The sequence below is a fragment of the Podarcis cretensis genome, assembly GCF_951804945.1.
Source record: "Podarcis cretensis genome assembly, chromosome: 10".
Taxonomy (NCBI): Eukaryota; Metazoa; Chordata; class Lepidosauria; order Squamata; family Lacertidae; genus Podarcis; species Podarcis cretensis.
The window spans coordinates 21938302-21957646 of record NC_137179.1 but is presented as its reverse complement, the minus strand read 5'-3'; the positions used below and the strand labels follow the sequence as shown (position 1 = coordinate 21957646).

Sequence of the window (19345 nt, the reverse complement as noted above, 5' to 3'; positions counted from 1 at the left end):
CAAGAATGATGGTAGTTGCAGTCCAACAATATCTGGAGGACACCATGATGGCTGGGTACATGGCCCCAAACCATGGTTTGGAGAATCAGTGAATGTTTCATCTGAATACAACCTATGTGTAGGGATTCCCCCCCCCCCCGAATGGATGACCTACCCACCCCACAACTTGGGATCTAAAGTGATACAGTACAGTCTCAGGTATACCACATCTGTTACTGAGAACTTGGGCTTGTAAACAAAGCCTACAAGGTGTGGTGCCTTAATGAAAAATCTACTATTTTGAAATCTTACTTTGGAAGACTACATACTGAGATAACTAATCAATTTATTTGTTTAGTGAACTTCAAACAGTTGGTGTTTCGTATCTCCCAAGTTTGGGGGTGGGCAGGGAGAAGAACCTGCACAAAGGTAGTTTTTGAGCAGGAAACATAAAATTAAGAGGTGAGATGGATGGGCAAAATTCAATGGGGACCATTTTTCTTTCTGAAGTGCACAGCCTAAAGAGACTCATTGGGATGTTTTGCCATTTCACAGACCAAACTGACTGGGCTGCAAATGCCCCCAATGCTTCATTTTCAAAAGCCTTTGGCTAGTCACTGTGGCTTGCCAAATGATAAAGAGGCCACTTGGTTCCATTTTCCCACTCCATTGAACTGCCCATCAGTGCTATGCGACGTCTGACCCAGTTAAAAAGGAAGAATCAATTACCATGTGGCACCCGTTAACCAATCACGGCTTCCAGTGGTTGTAACCTAGCCAAATCCCAGCACTTTTAAGTCTTCTTGACTTAAGATGGAGCAAGTGTAGCATGTGCTTAAAAGCCTGGCTGAAACCATGCCCGTTATGAGGTAATATACTATTTTTTTTCTGATGCAGATTCAAGCAGCAGGAGAGAGGTAAATAATTAATAGTAACATCCATCAAATCCCACCACTTTTTAAAATTATGGAATCTGTTGAGCTGATTGGATTGTTCCGTGTCTCTCTCTTCCAGTCATTGAAGCATTCCATATAGGAAGGATATTGTTGAACGATTCCCCCACCACCACTGTTTTCAAATGAACAGAAGAACTGACAAAGACACAACCCTCAGTGGAGTTATCCTTCTCACTGAAATGCCAGTGCTTTTGTGCAGATCCCTTTCAGATGAAGCAAACCTAAATGGGCTTCACACAAGCGAACACTTCCCCAAAGAAGAATGGATTCAAAGCCCTTCTGCATGAGACTACCAGAGATCTGGGCATGTTGCCTCAAGTTCATATCCTCAGCTGGCCTGCCCACCCTTTCCTGCCTCCTGGTGATTCACTGACAGAAAAGTGGTGATCTCTGAAGTGTAGTTGTCGGAGATGGAGCACATGTCGTCCCCCCTCCACCCCATCAGTATGTGTCCTATAGCCTTCTTGGTTTCATTCTAGAGCATAAAGTGCTGTGGCATAGTTTTATAAAACTTTGAACTTCCTTCTCCCTTCCCCACACCCCACTTATTACTGTTTTACCTTGTAGCTCCTATGTTCTTGTAATGACACATAAGGAGGTGCTTAAAGGTTTTCTTGAAGGTAGCATTGCAGAGCGCATAGCAGGCAGGATTGATGGTGCTATTGATATAGCACAGCCAGTAACCAATGGTCCATACTGTGTTGGGGATGCAAGACGCACAGAAGCTGTTGATGAGGACCATGACATTGTATGGTGTCCAGGTAATGATGAAGGCCAGGAGAATAGCCAATATAGTCCTGGTTACCTTTTTCTCCCTGGAAGGAGGTGTCTTCTTTTTGGCAGGCTGCTTAGTCATCTTGACAATCTTACGTGCTACAATGTTCTGCTTCTCATCTCCATTTTGCCCATCGGGACCTACAATCTCCACGGTCGTGTTGGTAGAACCAGAACAGTCACCTTTTGGGGACTTTGTGAGTATCCTAATACATGTCAATTTGGAGTTCTCCACTTTGGCATTGACTTGGGAGGCAGAAGCCCTGGTGTCCTCTTTGATGGGTTCATCATCTTTCACATTGGAAGCCACAGCGCTGACAGAGGTGGAGTCATTAGAACTTTCCTTCTCCTCTGCAGTAACACAATTTTCCATCACTGATTCCCCTGTGGCTTTACCATTCTGAATTTTACCATGTTCTACCCCATCTTCATTAGTTGGAACATTGTTATTGTTTGGTTTTACTATTTTACCTTGGACCAAGCTTGGAGAAACTGGATCCTGGTTTTGCCCACTCCCCTTTTTGTCTTTTTTAATCCTGCTCTTACTGGCACGAGATATTTGCCAGTAAAGAATAGTCATGATGATAACAGGCAGGTAGAAAGCGGCAATCGCTGTGCCAAAGGTGACGGCTGCATTGGACAGGAACTGAATGTAGCATTCCCCATCGGGGACAGTCCTCTCCCCTACAATGAACTGCCAAAAAAGAATTGCGGGTGCCCACAAGATGAACGACAGCACCCAGGCCGCGGCAATCATCATACCTGCCATCTTAGTGGTCCGCTTGACAGGGTAGGTCAGAGGCTTGGTGACACAAAAATATCGGTCAAAACTGATAATGAGAAGGTTCATGACGGAGGCATTGCTGACCACATAGTCGAGCGCCAACCACAAGTCACAAACCACAGGTCCAAGCGGCCAATAGCCAATCACAGTGTAAAGTGTGTACAGGTTCATGGAAAAGACACCGATTATCAAGTCCGCACATGCCAAGCTGAAAAGAAAGTAATTGTTGACAGTCTGCAGGTGCCTGTTGACTTTAATGGACACCATCACCAGGATGTTCCCAATGATGGTCACGAGACTGAGGGAGCCAGCCACCAGGACGATGAATACTACCTCAACCGTTTTATAAGGACTCCCCAGAGGCATCACATCCTCCAAATAGCTTATGTTCGTCGAGTTATTCATGTCTGCGTCTAGCAAACTGGCAGATAAATATCACTTAAGCCTGCAGAGGAAAGAAAAAGAAAACAAAGATGGTGAGGCATTTCAGTTTATGCATTTTCTGGCAAATGGAGCTCAAGGAAAGGTGAGATGCAAAGGAATGAAAATCCCAAGGAAAATTCAGGAGTTTCATCAATCAACGCTCAAGTTAAAATGTTTCATCTTACATTGATTATAATGGGACTTTGGCCTGTTTAGTTTCCCCTGGATTATGCCTCAAGATGCTAAATATGAATTAAGTTATTTAGGGGAAAGAACAAAAGGGATAATGTTAAAATGAAACACACACATGGAATCGTATTATTTATTATTAAAAGGACGTACACTCAAAACTCTGAAGTGTGGCCTCTTCCTTGTAATGGTGTAGCTGTAGGGGAAGTTTGATAATGGCATGTGGAGGAAGGTTGCTCAGTTAAAGACCAAATTTAAGACATCTACTGCCCTCTTACTGTATCAGGTAAGACTCCTTCTGGAGACATGCAAAACTTTTGAGAGACATGCTGGAGGAAAATCCTTTTATCCCTCTGCAAATTTTCATTGAAATACCCTGAACTGTCCCTTGACCCTTCCTTGTTTTGCTATTGCTGGCAGGCTCTCCTTCCATTGGGATGGTGTTTCCTACATGCTTTGGAAGATATCACTTCTGCCTTGTACATGCAGACAGACAGTAGCCTGTCTGACCAAAATGTAGAAGCACTACCCTGCCAGTGCATTTGTGCAGCTGGAGTCTCCCCACTGTCTAAGGTTTTTTTTTTGTTTTTTTTTTTACAAAAACACCAAATAAATACGATTTTTCAATTGACTTGCCTAAGATCCAGGACAAAGCACCACCTTTCAGAAATTTCTGGCAATGTCCAAGGAAATCAGCACATCTGGCAGCCCTACATTGTCTCAACCCTTCTAGTGACACTGCTGCCAAAAGGCTGTTGCTGTGACTCCACCCTGCAGGGTAAGCTGGACCTGATGAGAACTCTTCTTCTGTTCTATACTTGCTGACTTCTGCCTGCCTTGCAGAAGGTAGAGATCCTCGTCTACATCTAAAAAAACAAATCCAATATAGCACCTTAGGGGACAGGCTGGCCCAAGACATGTTGCTAATGATCACTCACCCCACCCCATCAAACATAGTATCCAAGAGTAGCTAAATTATTTTAACACCTGAAGTAGAAAATCTGGCAAGTGCCTCTCCCACACCCTGGCAGAAAACACACAGTAATAATAAATCACATAGCCAGTTGCTGTTGGGTTTCTATTCCTCTCACTGTGCAGATATGTGGATTGGTTCATCATATGTCTGTGTTATGCATTCCAGCACTGACTGTTGGAATCACGGGAGCTGATGTTTACCGTACTCTGTTTCTGTTCGTTTTTGCTTTCACTTCCGTCTTCTCTCCGAGGAAGACCAGAAAGAGGAGACATGTTTTCTTTTGTTCTGCCTTATGCTTAATAAAGTAGCTTTAGTGCTTACAACCCCAGCCTAGCTCTGTGTGCGTTTATCTCTGCTGGACTCTGAATATGTGCTCAGGGTCTCCAAGACATGAGTCATTATAAATCGTCGGGGAAGGTGATTCGGAACTTCCTAGAGCTGAACGCTGATGGGAGAGACAGACTGGAATCATTCCTGTCCTATGCCTGAGGGTCATCCTAGCCCCCAGCTGACCCAACAGTTGCTGCCCTTTCTACAACACTCAAAATCAACTGCCTGAGGTGGCCACCTCACTTTGCCTAATGATAGGGATGGCGCTGGAGGATGCAAGCAATAAAAATGTGTCACTGGAATATTTCTATGAAGTAGCCATCCTTTGCTTCTGACCTGATTTCTCGCCAACCACACTCCCATTCCTGACTAAAGTAAAGGTAAAGGTACCCCTGCCCGTACGGGCCAGTCTTGACAGACTCTGGAGTGGTGCGCCCATCTCACTTAAGAGGCCAGGGGCCAGCGCTGTCCGGAGACACTTCCGGGTCACGTGGCCAGCATGACATCGCTGCTCTGGTGAGCCAGAGCCGCACACGGAAACGCCATTTACCTTCCCGCTGGTAAGCAGTCCCTATTTATCTACTTGCACCCGGAGGTGCTTTCGAACTGCTAGGTTGGCAGGCGCTGGGACCGAGCAGCGGGAGCGCACCCCGCCGCAGGGATTCGAACCACCAACCTTTCGATCGGCAAGTCCTAGGCGCTGAGGCTTTAACCCACAGCGCCACCTGCGTCCCCCCATTCCTGACTAGTACATGACAAAAGGAAAGGAAAAACTCATCCGTCTGGGCGTACGCACAGCAAAGTGACTTCATTTTGCATACCTCGGGAGTGAGAAAATTGTATTGTGCTCCTAACCTGATGACAAGCACATTCCATCTCGCACCACATGAATCATACATTTTCACTGCCTATTTTGCCTTTTTGAGATAGTGGTAACAAAGGAGAAAGACAAAATGACACACAGAGAGAGAGAGAGAGAGAGAGAGGCAAGAGGGAAATAATGTGTGATTCTCAAGGAAGTAGATGGATCAGGCCAATGGTCTATCTAGTCCAGCATCCTGCTTTTACAGTGACCAGCCAGATGCCTCTGGGAAACCCAAAAGCAGGACCTGAGCACAACAGCAATCTCCTGTCTTGCAGTTTACTGAAGCTAGTATTCAAAGGCATACCTGCCTGTGAAAGTGGAGGTAGAACATAGCCATCATGGCTAGTAGCCATTGAAAGCCTTCTCCTCCCTAAATTTGACTCATCCTCTTTTAAGCCCATCCAAGCTGGTGGCCATCACTACTTCTCATGGCAGCAAATTCCATAGCTTAATTTTCCACTATGTGAAGAAGTCCTTTCTTTTGACTGTCCAGAACCCTCCAGCATCCAGCTTTATTGGATCCCTCAAAGTTCCTGTGTTATTCAACATACAGGGTGTGGGCAAATGTGCTCTATGGCCCTGTAAATTGCACGGAAAGTTTGATATTTGAAATGTATATTTAGTGATGCTACCAGGGCAAGACTTGGGGGCAGATGTCCACTAAGCAGAAGGGGCATTAAGGCTTACAACTGCAGCAGGGCTGGCTAATTCATTACCATCTAAAGATAAGGGAGTGTAAGTTCATTAAGTCCATAGTAGGGATTGGGGAGAAATTTGGCTCTGTTTGCCTTTTAATGAATAACGAGCTTAATTTGTACTTCTCAAATCAATACGCTAAACTGAAACACAGGTACCTTTCAAAATTCATACTTCTTTGACTTTTGCAATGCAGTTCTCCAACTAAATGTATACCAAAATACATGTATTAAGAAAAAGTTGGTATATAAATGCATGTATTAATGAAAATACAAAAAAATGCACTGTATTAAGGAATATTGCTAGGAAAATATCTATATTAGGTGCAAAATATTGACACTGAGGCAGCAACCCATATCTACTTACCAAGGAGAAAACCCACTGATCTCAATAGGACATCATTCTGAGTATACATACTAGGATTGGGTTACAATACAATCCCAGTAATGTGTATTCATAATTCTTCTCGAGCTTTGCTAAGAATGCATTCTACATGTCTCAATGGGTTTCCCAGAATAAGTTCACTGAAATCTCAACTGTCACAAAATTTAACAAGGACTTGAAGGTTCTCCACAGGAGAAACATTTGAGAAATTTCAAAGAAAAGACGGATAACAATTCTGATGCTTATTTTTAAGTCAATGGGGTTAAGACTGGGCTCCTGCAAGAGTCAGCTGCTAAGAACATGGTAGGGAGGGAAAGACCTACCCCTAATCTGGGAACGAAATGGAGTCATCGCTGAGATCTCCTCTAAGGCCTGCAAGCAGGATGAAAGCACTACAGCACTCTCAGAAACATGACTGTCTCCAACATTCTGTATATCTATGGACAGGTGTATAGCTGTAGCTGCCCTTTGTGCTCCTTCAGATTCCTACCCTGTTTTCTTAGCTTCCTGTCACCTAGAATTTCCTGCAGGATCCATAACACCGATGGCATTTACAACCCTGGCATTTTCTGACTACCCTAATGATAGGATTTTTTAAGAGCACAGCAAAGAAACTTGTGTGCATGCTTTGAAGCAGCAAATGATGATTCACAGTTGTGTAACATTAGCTGAACAAATGTACATTATGCCTCTGGTGAGAACGGAAATAATGCCAAATAAAAATATTCCCCTGAGAGCAACAGAAGCTAGTTTATTAATGGAAGGCTGTGGTCTGCCTCCCTATTACCTGCCTTTACTCCAGCCTGAGGAATTGCACGGCACTTAATTACTGCTGGCTCACCGCTGTTCTAATTGTCTGGAACTGGTTAAAAGAATGACTTAAGCACAAATTACTCTAGATCAAAGCTGCCCTTCTGAGCAATTTCAACATCACTAGCCTGACAATCAGCTATTTATCCATATAGTGGTGGGAAATGTGCTTTGAAACAGGGATTGAGGCTGCTCTGGTGCTTGTTAAGGGTTGTGGGACTGGATGCTCACAATACCTCACAGTATATGCTAGGGCAGTATTTTCCAAACTTGGGTATACGGCTGTTGTTGAACTACAACTCCCATCATCCCTAGCTAGCAGGACCAGTGGTCAGGGATGATGGGAACTGTAGTCCAACAACATCTGGGGACCCACAGGTCGAGAACCGCTGCTCTAGAGGGTAGAACCCAAGGCAACGGGTTCAAATTGTGAGATAATTTGAGCTCAACTCTAGAAGGAACTTCCTGAGGGAGTGAGCTGCTTCACAATGGAGCAGACTGCCTTGGAAGGTTGGTGGACTCTCTCTCATTAGCAGGTTTTGAACAGAGGCTAGATAGCCCACTAACTTTGAAGTTGCTTCCAACTCCCAGCTCTGCAAGCCTGATTCTCCACTCCCCTTCCCTCCCTGCTTTTTAGCCCTCTTTCAGAAGTTTGGGGAACACTGTCTAGGGAAGGGGAGCATCAGGCCCAGGAGTTAAATGTAGCCATCAGGGCCTCTTCATCTGGACTTTGGGCCATGCTGCCTCTCCCAGTACACCATAGTAACTCACCTGTCAGCAGGGTACCCCAGTGACTCTGCTGTACCTGGTGAGCCATTTCTGATTGTCACATCTTGTAAACCAGCACATTGGGGGAGAGAGAGAATTCTGTCTCTCTGGTAGTACCAATTTCCTACCTGGAGGGCACCAGCTGTTTGTTTTAATGGAGCAATTCAATACTGTTGCCTCTCCTGCAGTCTGACGTGATACAGGCCACATTCACACAATACAGTTAAAGCACTAAGATATGACTTTAAACAGTCATGGTTTGCCCAAAAGGATCCTGGGAGCTATAGTTCGTTAAGGGGGGTGAGAGTTGATAGAAGCAGTGCTCCCCCCCCAAAAAAAAATATGTTTAGGGGTACTTTCATTTTCCTACTCATATTGAAATATGAGGCCAGACTTAGATTCACAAAATGTTTAGGGGTACCCCTGCGTCCCTCCTAGAAAAAAAGTACTGATTAGGAGACCCCCATTTGCTTCGCAGAGGTGCAATTCCTCGAGTTTCCTGGGAAGAGGGATCAAATGTTAAACCAGCGTGAGAATTGGAGCTGTGTGAGAAGTATAGGAATCTCCTAACAACTCTCAGCACCCTTAACAAACTTCAGCTCCCAGAATTCTTTGGGAGGAAGCCATGCCTGTTTAATGTGGTATCATAGCACTTTCAATGCATGGTGTGAATGTGGCTATAGTCTATGTCAGTCTGCATGTGTAAAACAGTTCAGCGGTTGGCAAGTGGGAAAGAGGCAAGCGACATATGCTGCTGGAAGTGACTAAATGCCAGAAGATTCAGGAGAGCTCCTTCCCACGGCACATGGTTAAACAATGAAATTTGCTTTCCCAAGATGGCCACCGACTTGGGTGGCCTTGACAATACAGGGGAGATAAGTTTATCAATGGATGCTAGCCACGGGGGCTATGTTCTGTCTCTACTGTTGGAGGCAGTATGCCTCTGAATTCAAGTAGCTGGAAAACACAAGTGGGGAAAAGCTATTGCACTCAGGTCCTGCTTGTAGTCTTCCCATGGGCATCTGTTTGGCCACTGTGAAATCAGGATGCTGGACTGGATTGACTCTTGGCCTGATCCAACAGGGCTGTTCTTATGTTAAATGAATGAGAATTCAGAAAAAAATATTCCAGGAGGATCAGAATTCTGAAACAGGAAGAGGCTGTGCAATTGTAGATTTGTGATTATAGATCTGGAAGCAACTGGAGCTGTCACTTAAAACAGAAGGGAGAAGCCTTTGTTCTCCTCCTCATGTCCTCTGCTCATTTTCTGTGTAGCATTTCACCTGACACTTCCTTTAGCTGCTAATGCAAGAGCCAGCAAAAGGAAAGGGCAAGTTAACTGCTTCCAAGAGAAGCTCTGTCCATTTTCCCATTTGCATCTCAAAGAGAAGAGTGACAGGGAAATGCTCGAGAATTAATGATAAGAACAACCAAGAAGCAGAAAATGCTATTGTACCTGCTGGGATCATTTGAGGATAAATTCTGGATCAGAAAGTCCACAGTTATTGTAAGTCCAAGCTAGCTTGAACTTGGAGACATAGTTTACATATATTTTAAGTATAGCAACAATCAAGGCATTCTGTCACTAGACTCGTTGGGAAGGCAGAAGGGATGGTGAGCATGGAGAACTTGGGGTTTGGTTTAGTTTGTTATTCCCAACTTTAAAGCTGGGACACAACTGAACTTAATTTTGATAAAGCATCCACTGGATTCGGCTGCTCTTCTGAATCAAACTATTAACAGCTTTTTAAAACACCAAAGTGGAAGAACATAAAGTTCTGGGCAGCAGTTTGGAGGAAAGTGGACCAGAAAAAAATCATAGAGTAGAGGAAGCATCCAGGTGTCACTTGAGGTCCTCCAGGCCTCTTTATCTGCTGCTTGGAACTCTCTCTAGGCCACACCCTCTATCATCATCCTGCTGCATAAACTTATGGAATGCTTTTGCCTGGCTGGAAAGTGCCTTTGAGCCTCTTGCCTGCCTAGATGGAAAGATGGGTGGGGATGGGTGGTTGAGTAGAAACCTCTGGCTTGTGTGTAGCAGGAGCACAGGGTATTGAGCAAAGATCATCACATCAATTGCACATTTTTGCCTGTGACCCCACTCCTCATTGGCATGAGGCCCCCATAGAAGGAAATGCAACCCTCAGGCTGAAAAATGCACACACCCCCATTCCTTGCCATAGAGTCTTACAAATGAAAGAGGCAAAATCATATTTGATTTCCAGACAGGTGTGGATTGGCTCTCTGCAGGGGGAAAATGGTGAGGCAAATCAGATGATTAAGGAACTCCCTCCCTGCCGAAGTGCAATGTCAACAGTCCACATCCCAAGCAGCAGCAGATAGCCTGGTGAGGCTGCAGCGCTCACTTGACCTCTGTCCACCTGACCGCTGAGTCACTGCAGTCAATGTCAGGACTTTGAACAGGAGGGGCACAACAGTGGTGAGGACAGGACACTGCAAATGTGCTGACAGGGGCACCAGATTGCAATGACTAGTGTCAGCCCCTATGTGCTGCTGGTGGGTGCACATGATGGGCTGTTTCTTGCTATGCTTCAAGGCACTATCTGCTTGTGTGTGTGTGTGCATGTTTGTGTGTGTTGATGGGTGTTTCAGAGTTCCAGACTTAGGCTTTGAAATCCATCACCAACGGCAAACTTTCCTTAAGCAGCCTTACCATGCATATGTGTGGTTAAAAGAAGGTTCTCTGTAAGCATTCAGATGGAACAATTCCAGATTCCAAGGATAGCATGCCTGAATAATCAGTCTCTTCATAGTCAACATTCTTTTGCTGCCAAATGGGAAATTGATCCCAAATACCCCATTACCTCTGATCCCAAATACCCCATTACCTCTGAGCTATTTATTCCTATGATTTAAGGAATAGGGGAATTACTTAAGCTACCCACAAACTCCCAGGGACAGGCTGAAAAAGCAAAAAAAAAAAAAAAAAAAAAGAAGGAAATTTGTATTGCTGACTCAAGCTGATAGCTATTTCAGTTTTCAATGCATGCCTCATTCACACAATGGAAGGTATATTTAACAGCTGAAGGAGCTATAGATCACTAGTTATTTTCCTTGATTTTCTTTTAAAGCACAACCTTTCAATGGCTTCAAGGCTGTTTTGCAAGAAATAGCTGTTCCAAGGAATGACAAACGAAGGCAAGTGAGAGCTACAACTAAATGCTGCATTGCAGAGTGGAACCACTTATTTTAGTTTCTCCCCCAATTGCTGCAGGAATGAGGAGAACTGAACTGAAGGTAGGATACATGAAAAACCGAGTTAAATGAAATTAACAAATCCTTCCATCACTCTCCCAGAATTTTCCTTTCCATACTCCCCTCCTTTATGATTTTCCATCCTGCAATAATAATAATAATAATAATAATAATAATAATAATAATAATTTATTATTTATACCCCGCCCATCTGGCTGGGCCTCCCCAGCCACTCTGGGCGGTTTCCATAGAAACAAAAAATACAGTAAAATATCACACGTTAAAAACTTCCCTGAACAGGGCTGCCTTAAGATGTCTTCTGAATGTCAGGTAGTTGTTTATCGCTTTGACATCTGCTGGAAGGGCGTTCCACAGGGCGGGCGCCACTACCGAGAAGGCCCTCTGCCTGGTTCCCTGTAGCTTTGCTTCTCGCAATGAGGGAACCGCCAGAAGGCCCTCGGCGCTGGACCTCAGCGTCCGGGCAGAATGATGGGGGTGGAGACGTTCCTTCAGGTATACTGGACCGAGGCCATTTAGGGCTTTAAAGGTCAGTACCAACACTTTGAATTGTGCTCGGAAACGTACTGGGAGCCAATGTAGGTCTTTCAAGACCGGTGTTATATGGTCTCGGCGGCCGCCCCCAGTCACCAGTCTAGCTGCCGCATTCTGGATTAGTTGTAGTTTCCGAGTCACCTTCAAAGGTAGCCCCACGTAGAGTGCATTGCAGTAGTCCAAGCGAGAGATAACCAGAGCATGCACCACTCTGGCGAGACAGTCCGCAGGCAGCTAGGGTCTCAGCCTACGTACCAGATGGAGCTGGTAAACAGCTGCCCTGGACACAGATTTGACCTGTGCCTCCGTGGACAGCTGTGAGTCCAAAATGACTCCCAGGCTGCGCACCTGGTCTTTCAGGGGCACAGTTACCCCATTCAGGACCAGGGAATCCTCCACACCTGCCCGCCTCCTGTCCCCCAAAAACAGTACTTCTGTCTTGTCAGGATTCAACCTCAATCTGTTAGCCGCCATCCATCCTCCAACCGCCTCCAGACACTCACACAGGACCTTCACCGCCTTCACTGGTTCTGATTTAAAAGAGAGGTAGAGCTGGGTATCATCCACATACTGATGAACACCCAGCCCAAACCTCCTGATGATCTCTCCCAGTGGCTGCATGTAAATGTTGAAAAGCATGGGGGAGAGGACAGAACCCTGAGGCACCCCACAAGTGAGAGCCCAGTGGTCTGAACACTCATCCCCCAATACCACTTTCTGGACATGGCCCAGGAGAAAGTAGCAGAACCACTGTATAGCAGTGCCCCCAGCTCCCAGCCCCTCAAGATGGTCCAGAAGGATGTTATGATGGTATCAAACGCCGCTGAGAGATCCAGCAGAACTAGGAAACAGCTCTCACCTTTGTCCCTAGCCCGCCGGAGATCATCAACCAGTGCGACCAAGGCAGTTTCAGTCCCATGATGAGGACTGAATCCCGACTGGAAATGTCTCTCATGTTTCCCCAACCACTCTATAAATGAATGAAACTGCCTTTATCAAATGAGAGATAAAATTCCAGTGAAATTCTCATGGTTGGCCTATAGACTGAGTTCACCCTACCTTCAAGATGGCTGGCAGATTTTGTGAGTGCCCTTTCTTTCATCCTGCAGGTCCTATTTCTGGTGATCTGCACTTTATAGCCTTCCTGGGTGTCCACACTTCCTGAATGACACACACACTTAGGCTTTTCTGTAAGTTTCAGAAGCAGGGAAGGCTATCTTTCATGCTCTTGACAGCTGTTAGGTGTTTTTTTTTAAGTGAAGTCTTATTTTACTTTTACATAAATCAAAGTGGGAATATTTGAAGAATCTCCTTTAACAACAAAATCAGCAACTGCACCAATCTCAGGTGCTTAGCATTCAGCTTCCTCCATTTCAGTTAAAGCTTAGGAGAAGACCTAATGAAGTAGCAAACCATCCGAGTGTCCCTATTTTCCAGGGACTGTTCTGGATTTACAGAAGCCATCCCATTTTCTCATTTGATCCCAGAATGTTCCCCTTTTCCTTAGGACATCCCTACTTTCATCAGAGAAATGTTGGAGGGTATGAAGTAATTCCTCCTAGGGGTCTTTTTGAGATCAGGAAAAGCAGACAGCTGCAAAGAAGAGTAGAAGAGTTTAGATTTGATATCCTGCTTTATCACTACCCTAAGGAGTCTCAAAGCAGCTAACATTCTCCTTTCCCTTCCTCCCCCACAACAAACACTCTGTGAGGTGAGTGGGGTTGAGAGACTTCAAAGAAGTGTGACTAGCCCAAGGTCACCCAGCAGCTGCATGTGGAGGAGCGGAGACGCAAACCCAGTTCACCAGATTACGAGTCTACCGCTCTTAACCACTACACCACACTAGATCAGAAGTTGCAGAGTGTTGAATAGGAAAACACACCTCAGTCATAATGTCAGCTCAACCCAATGCCCACAGAAATTCTATAGTCTCTCCTGTAAATAAGACAGAAAAACAGAAATCTATTTAGCAGAGGAAGAAAACTTTCAAGAAACTGGAGATCGCATGTCAGCCTAGTACTAGTTGGAATCTCATGGCCATTACAACTGAAACTTCCTCTAGCCAGTGCTTTCCCCCCTAAAAATATGTTTTGGGGTACTCTCATTTTCCTACTCATATTGAAATACCTCCCCCTCAATGAGGCCAAACTTAGATTCACAAAATGTTTAGGGGTATGTGTCCCCCTTCATCCCCCCAGAAAAAAGCACTGCCTCTAGCAAACCTTTCATCAGTCAAATTTGCCTCACTCTCATCTCCATTGACACCCTAGTGCTGCCCTACACAATCTTCATTAGGTATCCTTGACACTCCACTCCACCCCGCCCCTATCTCCTCTGTCTTGATTATGAAATGCAGGACTAATTCACACCTACACAATGTCTTATTACTTGATGGCTTACAGGGAAATAATATATGCAAGCTTCCTCTATTGCATAAATATTGTACCTGAGTTGTCACTGGATGAAATGAAAGCTCTAGCTGTGAAGGCTGATTCGCACATGCAAATCATTCCCCAGCGCAACACTCAGTAAGTGAATATACGAGACACCCTACCCATTACAAATAATCTAGGCTAGGACTGTGTGATTTTTGAGTGCTCTACAAAGCAGGTCATTGGAATAAATGTGCCTGAGAGGAGAAATAGCTAACAACTGTTTTAATTTTACCATGAATTTTCATTACTGACATCTCATCACTCAGACTTATCACTCAGCTTTGCTCAGCTGGTTGTGTGAAATGACTCCATCAAAAACTCGGCATTAGTCTATCTTTGCTCCATGTCAGTTTTACATGTGTGAATTTGTAACTCTGTTATGTTCCGTTTCCAAATTAATATACAGTTAACTCACAACTTATGCTTATTTAACATATGTGGTCACAGCTTTATGCATGTTGCAAAAAAATAATAATTGTTAAATTTAAAATGATGCAAAAATGATGTACACAGGGGCAGTGGCCAAAAAATGGCATTTTAAAAGGTGGAGGTGGGAGAATAGGGGAGATTGGGGAGGAGGGGAACAGCCAGCAACTTTCATGAGAGTGCTTTGGTACAGAAGAGGCAGTTGGAGAGGTTGACTGGAGAATGGACATATCTAAAAAAAAGTAGCATAAACACCAACAACTGGGAAACACTGGGCTGTGAGCACTCCAATTGGAGAATAGCAAAGGTGTTGTGGAATTTGAAGAAGCACTAACTCCAGACAAAAGGGAGAAACAAGCTAAGAGGAAGGCATGTTTCGCAAATCCTCACCGTGATCAACTCCTGCCCAGAAACCTATGTCCCAACTGTGGAAGGATGTATGGAGCCAGAAGTGGCCTCCACAGTCGCTTACGGACTCACTGTTAAGACAGTATTCATGGAAGACAATATTACTCAGCTACGAGTGATCAAAGAAGAAGAAGAAGAAGAAGAAGAAGAAGAAGAAGAAGAAGAAGAAGAAGAAGAAGAGATGTGCAGAATAGTTTGGAGAGACATCAAAGGAGGTTGGAGCATAGGAGAGGTGGTTATACCAGTAAGTGCCGTTTTTTATGGTTTTCAGGGGATTTCTGGCTTTACGTGATTTTGCTTATATGTGCAATGACCAGGAACATAATCCCCATGTAAATTGTGAGTTACTTATATTATTTTTAAAAAATCCCAAACCAGAAATATTCATATTTGAAGACTATTAACATATGTATTTTATCTCAATGCACACTTCTAGATGTATTTCCTCCCAAAACCACACATTTTTATGCATTTGGTAGATGGTTTTGATCCAAGAAATGCATTGCAAAATTCAGATAAATACAAAAACCTAAAGGATAATTACATTTCAATCCATGTTATTAGTTGAAGAGGTGCTTAGAAATGCAGACCCAAGAAAATACTTCTCCATCCCTATCAAGAACTATTGGGTTGATATGAAGTCCTTGGGGTGGTTGATCTGTAATAGCCATGAATTTCACACATAATTCTTCGGTTGATGTTGCCTGTATTCACTGAGTAAGAGAGCATATATGAGTGAAGTCAGTCTTAATTTTTCTGCTGACTCCTTAGACTAGAAGGCTATTGGAGGCATGGCTTTGCCAATTTTTAAGAAAGACACTCATTGGGCTTTCTGAGTTTCATTAAAGGGCCTCTATCTTTCCTCCAAAATCTGAGCAATGTCGATAACTACTGATCCTCCAGAACGAAACTTAGTACTTGCCCATTGGACCAGGAACAGGGAACCTGTGTCCTCCCAGATTTTGTTGGACTCCCAATTCTCATGAGTCCCAAGCAGCCTGGCCAATGACCGGCAATGGACCTTACTGAGGCCCTATACTCTTCTCCTGCCATAAATCTACCTTTTCCTGTGATCGCTATAGTTTGAAACACCACAGGCCCACAGAGGCACATGAATATTCATATCACAATGTATCTGTGCATATAGCTTTTAAAATTCACAACAGTGACTCCATTATTAATAAATCCCTAAAACCCCATTGGTATGTCACATTTCATAAGCAATCTGTACCTGTTTTAATTGCAGAGGCTGCGGCTGCAATCAAATTGAATTTTAACTTCACCACATATTTAAAACATCCCAGCAGGACTAATGCTGAGCATGACACAAGCATGGGATCATTAGCCTTTGAATTTGGGCTAGCAAGCCTAACGATACCATTGGTCTGTTGGTGACTCATTCAATATGTTTTCTCTATGAACCAGACAGTCACAGCCTTCTGAATGAAGTAGCTGTAGAGGATGTAGATGGCGGCGTGCACAGGTATAAAAAATCGAGACATTTCTCCCCATGAGCAGCTAGCCTCAGGCACTTCCTGCTACAGTTGTGTATATTTAAGAGAGGCGTTCCAGGGGTTAGTAAAATCAATAATTGGCTGGCCCACCTTGTATCTTGTTTGTCTGCAGTAATAACTTGTGTGTACTTATTAGCACCGAGGAACGGGCTAGCAATGGCTCACTTGAGAATCGCTGCCAAAACGAAATCTGATTTTTTCCAATGGGTTTTTTCTCTGATCTGTTCCATCAAAATAGGCCAGCCATTCATTTCCCTTTTGACAGATCCCTCCCCCCTCCAATATTTAGGACATGCCTGCATTATTATTTTTTAAGCTCTTTGTTTTGTTTAATAGCATATTTCAGATGTCCTGGTTTAACATATGCAATGTTTGTGGATCTGAAATGCAAAGCACAAGACAGGACAGAGTTGGAAAATAGGCACACTACGAAAAGCATCACCAGTGACCAGGGCTGCATTCACATGGCAGTTTGTTCCACTTCCCCAACATTTCCATAACTGTTAACTTTCTTACCATTTTCACAGGTGTATCAAGGAGAACAGAAGTACACCTGTGCAGGTGTATGTGTGAGGGGAGTAGGGACCTTTCCAATGACATTCACTGTTGTGCCGCACCACACAACCACTGGTGTGAATGAAATCTAGCGTGACCTGATGGTATATTGAACAAAAAGCCAAAGATCCATAATGTAAACTGCTACTGCAGTGTGAAGGGAATGTCAGAAAATGAGACAGAAATGCTAGCACTATAATCCAGAATGCTCCCACAATACCTCCCACCCACATCTGAATGCACACCCACTGTGCATTATGGCCTTAGAGGTAATGGACAACCTTACACATCATCATCATTTTTGCAGGATGTTAACAGGACCTGGTCAGTGGCAGACTTTGGGCTTTCAGATTTCAGCGGTGCCCTGTGTGATGCTCAATTTTTGTGCCCCCCCCCACTTCTTGCCTTCCATCCTAAATCATTGTTGCAGTGTCCCGCTGGGCTTGGTACCAAATGCAAGTGAACTGCAGCAGTTAAAGATGCTCAATGTGGAAAGACTTGTCCAATGTGGTACTTATTTATTTTCCCTCAGGTGTCACTCTGCACATCCAGTTCTGTGCTAGGGCATCTAGCTACTTGGGCTACAGCAAGCAATGTCATTTTTTTAGGGGGGGGGGAGATAAAATTATGTGTTTCCCCATCTCCCAGAGAAAAAATGGATTGGGAGCACAACATGCAGGAATGGGGGGGGGGTTTCAATATTTCCACTCCAGTGTGATCCAAAAGAATGAGAATAATAATATTAAAAATCTCCCCCAAGGCAAGTGGATCCAGTGAGGATCCACTACATCACTAATTGCATGGGGAGAGGGGAGTGATCATAAAATCATAGAATCATAGAGTTGGAAGAGACCAGAAGGGCCATCGAGTCCAACCCCCTGCCAAGCAGTGATGATGATGATGATAATTTATTATTTATACCCTGCCTATCTGGCTGGGTTTCCCCAGCCACTCTGGGCGGCTTCCAACAAAATATTAAAATACAATAGTGCGTCAAACATTAAAAGCTTCCCTAAATAAGGCTGCCTTCAGATGTCTTCTAAAAGTATGGTAGTTGTTTTTCTCTTTGACATCTGGTAGGAGGGCATTCCACAGGGCGGGTGCCACTACTGAGAAGGCCCTCTGCCTGGTTCCCTGTAACTTGGTTTCTTGCAGTGAGGGAACCGCCAGAAGGCCCTCAGAGTTGGACCTCAGTGTCCAGGCTGAATGATGGGGGTGGAGATGCTCCTTTAGGTATACTGGACCGAGGCCGTTTAGGGCTTTAAAGGTCAGCACCAACATTTTGAATTGTGCCCGGAAACGTACTGGGAGCCAATGTAGGCCTTTCAAGATTGGTGTTATGTGGTCTCGGCGGCCGCCCCCATTCACCATTCTAGCTGCTGCATTCTGGATTAGTTGTAGTTTCCGGGTCACCTTCAAAGGTAACCCCACATAGAGCGCGTTGCAGTAGTCCAAGCGAGAGATAACCAGAGCATGCACCACTCTGGCACCCCTCCCTGCATGCTACGTTCCCAATCCAAGTTACCCCTGAACTTGGACTTTATTTACACAAATAACCTGGATGTTGCTGTGTACGTGACACTGAAATTGGGCTTGCTCGAAGCCTAGGTCTGAGCATGTCCTTAAATGGTCCCTTTGAACTACTTTTACTTTTATAATGTAAAAAGACCCATTCATTATATGTAACTGTAGGCCTGCTGAGATAACATCCTCCACAGCTACATCTTGTTAAAAAGAGAGAGAGAAAAGCTCTAGCTCGAAAGAACAACGGTTGCTCCTCATTCATATTTAACCACTGCAATTCTCTTTTCAAAATGTGTTGGAAAGCTGTGCGATTCCTTAAACTGGAAGCATGCCAAGTAGTTAGGCAAAGCTTTGCTTAGTTTGGGAAAGATGTGAATTGCTTAAAATAAGAAGAAATGGCTTTGGAGATTCACGTGGGTTGTAAAGCTCTCTGTCTGTGGCTGAGTACACTCTATACATTTAAAGCACATGATCCCTTCCAAAGAACCCTGGGAACTGTAGCTTGTTGAGGTTGCTGGGAATTATAGCTCTGTGAGAGGTAAAATAAAGATCCCAGGATTCTCTGGGGGGAGAAATGCACTTGAGATGTGCTTTCATATGTACAGTGTATATGCAGCTCTACTCTCCTGTTTTCTCTGACCTTGCGGTGACCTAAGAACAAGACTGCAGTACTAATTCCTGATTTCTAGAAGGAGTCGTTTGCTGAATTGCTAACTTATTTCCACCAGGAGAGATGATGATGATGATGATGATGATGATGAAATTTATTTTAAATAATACA

The 19345-nt window shown here is 44.2% G+C and overlaps 1 protein-coding gene across 3 annotated transcripts in view; it reads right to left on the bottom strand.

Annotated features, from left to right (window-relative positions):
• Nucleotides 1–1068: 1068 nt before the first annotated feature.
• The window catches only part of CHRM2 (cholinergic receptor muscarinic 2), a 170620-nt gene continuing 152343 nt past the window's right edge, over nucleotides 1069–19345 (bottom strand). For all 3 annotated transcript variants that reach the window (XM_079992806.1, XM_079992805.1, XM_079992807.1), the window contains exon 4: nucleotides 1069–2938. In XM_079992806.1, coding sequence (XP_079848932.1) covers nucleotides 1492–2898 — 1407 coding nt within the window. In that variant the 5' untranslated portion in view covers nucleotides 2899–2938 and the 3' untranslated portion in view covers nucleotides 1069–1491. The remainder of the gene's footprint in view (nucleotides 2939–19345) is intronic.